The sequence below is a fragment of the Cyprinus carpio genome, chromosome A20 (assembly GCF_018340385.1).
Source record: "Cyprinus carpio isolate SPL01 chromosome A20, ASM1834038v1, whole genome shotgun sequence".
Taxonomy (NCBI): domain Eukaryota; kingdom Metazoa; phylum Chordata; class Actinopteri; order Cypriniformes; family Cyprinidae; genus Cyprinus; species Cyprinus carpio.
Genome location: NC_056591.1, coordinates 17,605,354 through 17,611,353, shown reverse-complemented (window position 1 = coordinate 17,611,353; position 6,000 = coordinate 17,605,354). Strand labels below are relative to the sequence as shown.

Sequence of the window (6,000 nt, the reverse complement as noted above, 5' to 3'; positions counted from 1 at the left end):
CACATATCTACTGTATGTAGAAAGAAAATTCTAACCCACAGCCAAAATATTACAGAACTTAAAAAATGGGTTGAAACATGTTGTACACATTTTGTTGCATCTCTACAATAAAGTTCAATTTGTTCACATTTGTTAATGCATTAGGTATGTGAACTAACAATGAACATTTTTACATCATTTATTAATCCACATTAATGGTAATTTATAAATATACTTTTGTGCACTGTTCATTTATATTTGTTCATGATACATTATTAATTTTCAGCAATCATTACTCCAGTCCTCAGTGTCACTTGATCCTTCAGAAATCATTCTAATATGCTGATTTGGTGCTTTAGAAACATTTCTTGTTATTATCACTAATTGTACTACTTATTATTTTTTTAGAAATCATGTATTTACTGTCAGTTTCGATCAATTAAGTGCATCCTTGGTTAAAAAAAAATATTTTCTTTCTTACTGACCCCAAAATTTGAACAGTAGTATATGTAGAAATTATGGTAAACCTAGATTAATAAATGCTGTAAAAGTATAGTTCATTGTTAGTTCATGATACCAGTGTATTGAATGAACTGAACATCAATGTAAAGCAGTACATATTTTGTTGACATAAGTTGACTTTTGTGTAGTATCAGAGCAGCTTTTCAATATGAGGCCTCTGCTCTAAAAAGAGGGAAAACAAGAAATGTTGGGACTAATGAGACCTATCAGTGTATTTGGTCCACAGTATGATATATAAAGTACTGTACCATTATAATTGTTTAGTTAAACTTGACTTGCTGGTTGAGAAACAGCACCTGGTACACATTACTATGTTTGTAATGCACTATTTTTACTGTAGCAGTAATTGCCTTGTAGTGTATCCTGTTTAGTTCTGACTTACACTGCCAAGGAGGCTTTCCAAAGACGATGTGAATAGTCCACTGGTGAGTAGGGTTACATTTGTGCCTGTTATTTGCTGGTTGAAAGTGTAACTGTTCATAGTTGTACCCTACCAAAACTGTGCGGTACTGTATTTGTTCAGTTAAGAGCACAATGCTGAATTCTGTTTGTTACTGATCTCCCAGATTAGCAGCCTCTGAAGTAGCTGAAAAAGCTGAATGGTTCCTGGTTAGAATAGTAGTAAATGTCACAGAGTTGCAGTGACTCCACTTCACCAGCAGGTGGCTGAAGTTCACAGGGATTTAGACAGAGTCCATGGCTCTGTAAAAATGGGAGTGAGTTTGTCTGTGGCCTAATACCTTTGTTACACCGTCCATTTGAAGAAGCATGATGTACACTTATAACTCATCTGCATAACTCTGGCTTGAGGACAAATAACCCAAATCCCAGAAAGCAGCTGAGATGACTTGCCATTTGATTCGAGCAGTATCAAGGTATCAAGTAATCAATAAAACACTTGTACACTTAAAATTAGAACAAGGAAATGTTCTGGTCAGTGAAATGTCCCAATATACAGGCAGACAAACCACACAAGTAAAAAAAAAAAAAAAAAGGTCTGGTGCTTGTCCTTAAATGACCAGAAAAGAGGAGACAAAAACGTCCTGTACTACAACAAATGAGAGTGAGTCAGTAAATACTGTGAGTGAATCCATCTGTGTGTGTTTGTAGGGTGCAGAGACAGGTCAGAACTTATTCTGTTTTAGCTTGTCAATGTGGTAGCAGAGCTTGAGAGCCGGGCCCAGTTTAAGTCCCAGGTACTTCATGATCATGTCACTCTTCAAGAGAAGAAGAGCATCCCCATCAATCTCCTGAAGAAGTAATCACAATTTCCACAACAGAATGCTTACTGTACACATGAAACAAGTGGGGAGGGGTTTCAATAAAGCTAGTAAAGATCTGTATAAAATCTGGCCCAAAAATGACAATGATTTTAACAAATACTGCAATAACAGAAACAGAGTTTTGTGAGTGGTGCAGAGTGGAAGCAGAGACTTTGAAACAAACTTTGAAGAACTTTACAGTGAAGCAGTAATGGTACAAGTCTGAAGACAAATTCTATTGCTGACTTGACAAAGTCTAGTTTAAAATAACTTTTAAAAGCTATAAAGTTTGAAAGTTATATACACAAAGTCAGTTAATAAAATTTTAACATGATTTAGCAAAATGTTAGCATCTTTTTAGGATGTTGTAACACACTGCTCGCATGTTTTGCACATTGATAGTGTTTTAACAAGCTGCTAGCACATTTTAGCTTGATGATAGCATGTTGCATCTGATCTGAGTTTGGTGGTCATGGCTTCCAAGCTCTAAGTTACTTTGTCAAGCCAACATAATTATATAATGATTTCACTCCACTTTACTCAAATAATCTGACTTGAACTGCACCTGGATAATAATAATCATCTCTCCCTCTATTTCTTCACTTGTAGCAAACATGGTGTGAATTATGTAAATGTAAAGCTAAAGTGAACCTGCAGTGCTTTCCAATTACAATTCACACACGACCATCTTACCCAGAACACCTACTGAGATGGACACATTTCCACATTTATTTAAATCACAACCTTTCCTACTTTAATAAGGCACAAGGCCTTATTACAATTCCAATTTCAATTTGGCTAAGTGTACAGCTCTGGTTGAAAGAGTATATTAAATTTCATTGGATAGTGTTAAATTATAATTTGTTTTTGTTCTGGTCTAAATAAGCAATTTACAAGATTTGAAGTCTTTTTTTTATGTAACATACAGCTCAGGTGGTAATTTCAACAATTTTGTGAAGCTTAATTGTTGTGAAACAGAGTTGATCAAATCCAGGGTTTTCTAACTTGAAACTGTACGAACGTTACCTACACAGGGATTTCTTATCTGACTACATGTTCAACACATGGTGTTTGTTTGCCACAAGTAAATAAATGTGTCAATCAAACTCACATGTTTTCTGAAGAGATCCACGTGAGGGCCCAGTGCTTGAGGGTCTGCATCCTTGATAAACCACACCACCTCATCCACACTCCACCTGGAGGGATCCTTACTGGATGGGGGCTTTGCCTCCCCTCCTTCTGGGGATGGACTGTAGGCTAGATAGAGATAAATCAGTATAACAGATGGCAAGGATTTTATTCTTGGTTGCACACAAATAGCCATCAAATTTTGGACAGATAAATTCAAACTGTGGGTAAAAATACTGAAAAGTCGGTTGACAATCAGTATATACCAGTGGTTTGCAAACTTTTTGATTACAAGTCCCCCCATTGTCCACAACAATTTTCAAATACCACATGACTTTTCAATTGGTTTGTGATTTACTGTATGAGGATTAAGGATAAAGATTTTTTAATGTATCACTCAGTTACTACCTAACAAAATATTTTACAGCTTGGCACAATTACAAAAAACATTTTCTGCTCTAGAAATCACTCTTTTAAAATGAGAATTCCTCTTATATCCAGTTTTTGAAGAATGTGGGAATCCAGGTTCTTCTAAGACAAAATAAATAAATAAATATAAAGATTTACAATAAGAAACTTATTTTTAGTTGGGTCAGGACCACTCTGAGCTGTCCAAAAGTAAACCTCACTGAGGTTTGAAACCCCTGAAGCCTAATGCAATTACCAGAATTTATATTTATTAATATGCAAGAGTTATAAAATTCATGCAGAACTGATACAGGTCTGTAAATGAGACTAGACAAGATAAAGCAACGATTAGCTGATAGATGATTTCCGTGGACAAGACGCTAAATAATCATGTGCTTGTATAAGGAGAAGTTGGGGATGGGGGAGGATAAGCGCATGTCTGTGCCACACACTAAGGCAAGGGTGAGCAGGGATGAACTTGTATATCTTATTTAATTGTAGTAAGAGAAATTACAATCAGCTGAGTGTCAACTGATGCTGGCTGTCATGCCGTTGTCTGCCTGAACTAAGCTTGAGCTCCACTCGTCACTCATCTTAAGGGCTCCTTGAAAGTTTGCTGAGGCCCCATATTGGACACCGGCTCCTTTGTTGTGAACCATTAGTACCGTATATACCATTTAGTATAGAGTGTTTCGATTTTCTCTTTGTTTCTTTTAACATACAGTGAATACCTTCTCGTCTAAAAACATGGTTTTAAAGTAGTGCAGAAAGACTTCTTCTGCTTCTGTGAATAAGTGGACATTTTGTCTTTCTTACCACTTCTGTTTCCTTCTGGGAATGTGCTGGGACTGGCTGCCTGCCTGCACACACCTCCAGAGTAGGTGGTACCAGAACGAAAACCGTAAGCAGGTTTACTCGCAGTGTACGGTGAGGACATGGCACCGTAGGCAGAGTCGCTGGGGTCAACAGAATACCGCTTAGGGTTCATTGAATCACCATGGTAATCATCCACCATTGAATCTGCTGCACAAAAAGAAATGCAATTTAGGGAAAATAATGCATGTAAAGGCTTCATTTGGCTCAGGCTAATTATTGCTTTCTTGAGTGCAGATTGGTCTGCATGGATTACTCCAAACCAAATTATATACATACAGTACACAGTGAATGCATCTTTCTATGTCATTCTTCACTCAAAAGCAAACATACAGAATGACTAGTGCAGTCTGATTCATAAAAAAGTGAAGCTTTTAATGAATCGCATAAATGCACAGTTATGAGTTTAAATCAGTCTGACAAATTCTTCACCAAATAAACATGTCTGACTAAAAATATTTGTGGACTTAAGGTTTTCAAAACATGAAATAAAAAAAATGACAGGTTGTTCAATAAATACATAAAATTATAGTAAAATATATAATAATTTAAATGTAAAAAATTAAAGAAAGAATTACCATATATATATATAAATATATAGTATTTTTTTTATGTAATCGCAGCATTTTTTAATTTAGTTTGTGTAAGATAAATTATGGGATAAACAGCGGTTTCTGCTGCAGCAAACAGCTTTCTGCAGAAAACGTACAGCAGGAACTCGAGCTGCGTCGGTGACGCTTTGGGGAACGCCTCTAGCGTGACGTCTCTGAATCACGTGTGTAATCAGTCCGATGGATGGGCGAGCCGTCATAGGCGGGTGACGTCATAGACCAGGAAGCATAAAAGCACGAGCGGCGAAGCCGGTATCCAGCCTTCTGTCTTCAGCAAGCGCTCTGTATGTGTGTCAGTTGCTATCTGTTTGTGAGTCTTATTTAGTGTTGTTTGTCCACTGATAAGCTCCTTTTGCCAAAGACTTCAATCAAGAGAAGTCTTGGGCGAGAGCAGGCAGCGTTCAGGCTCTGTGTTTTCCCTGCCCGCAAAGAAAAAAAGGGGTAGGGACACACAGTTTGTGTGTTGTCTTCTTGAGAGTGAAGCACGCAGAATCAGCTCTCGAGGGAGTTGACGGCTGCGATGCGAGCATTTTGCTTCACTCTCAGAAGGCTCTCTTTGAGGAGGGAGCCTTCACTGTCGTTTTTCGCAGTGCCAGCCCCGCTTTCGCCGAGGCGGAGCGGTGGTTGCGCTCGCGGGTTTCGCTTTCGGATCCGCTGGAAGGAATGTAGACGGGCAAGTCCCTATCTTCTTCCTTAACCACCAGATCCGGCGCCCGCTCTCAGAGTTTCGGAAGCCCGCGTTTGCGGTACTTTCTCCCCGGTGAGAGGGCGCGACGCTCTTCCTGTCTTTCTCTGAGGAGATTGATGTGAAAGGCGTCGATGAGCTCGCCAGTTGCACAAGCATCAGTTACACAAGCAAGCATATTATTCTGATATTATAATGAGCAGCTTTAATGAGGAGTGGAGCTCGCGCAGTCGGCTCTCGGGGGGCTGATTGTGCTTTTCTCGCTGTTAAGCGCTCCGCTCTCGCCGCACACTCCCAGAAGATTGTGCCCATGCGATCTATCTCTCGATTTCCCTCCCCCTACTCACGATGCACACCGACAACCCAGATAACGCAAATCACACATCATCAGACGAACGGGTTGGAGACGGCTCGTCCTATCCCCACCCGTGTTCACTAGATCTAGAGCTCATTCTCGAGGTTTGGAAGCCCGCGCTGCGGTTTCTTCCCCCTCTGAGGCAGAGCTCGCTGCTGCATGCTTTTCTCGCTGCTC

General features: G+C 39.3%; 1 protein-coding gene across 5 annotated transcripts in view; it reads right to left on the bottom strand.

Moving 5' to 3' along the window:
* Nucleotides 1–268: 268 nt before the first annotated feature.
* The window catches only part of LOC109091749 (sex comb on midleg-like protein 4), a 30,195-nt gene continuing 24,463 nt past the window's right edge, over nt 269–6,000 (bottom strand). For 4 of the 5 annotated variants that reach the window (XM_042777901.1, XM_042777905.1, XM_042777906.1 and 1 more), the window contains 3 exons: nt 4,116–4,322; nt 2,875–3,020; nt 269–1,751 (listed from right to left, as the gene is read on the bottom strand). In XM_042777901.1, the coding sequence (XP_042633835.1) occupies nt 1,626–1,751; nt 2,875–3,020; nt 4,116–4,322 (479 nt within the window). In that variant the 3' untranslated portion in view covers nt 269–1,625. The remainder of the gene's footprint in view (nt 1,752–2,874; nt 3,021–4,115; nt 4,323–6,000) is intronic. The other variant, XM_042777902.1, reaches the window with a different exon arrangement.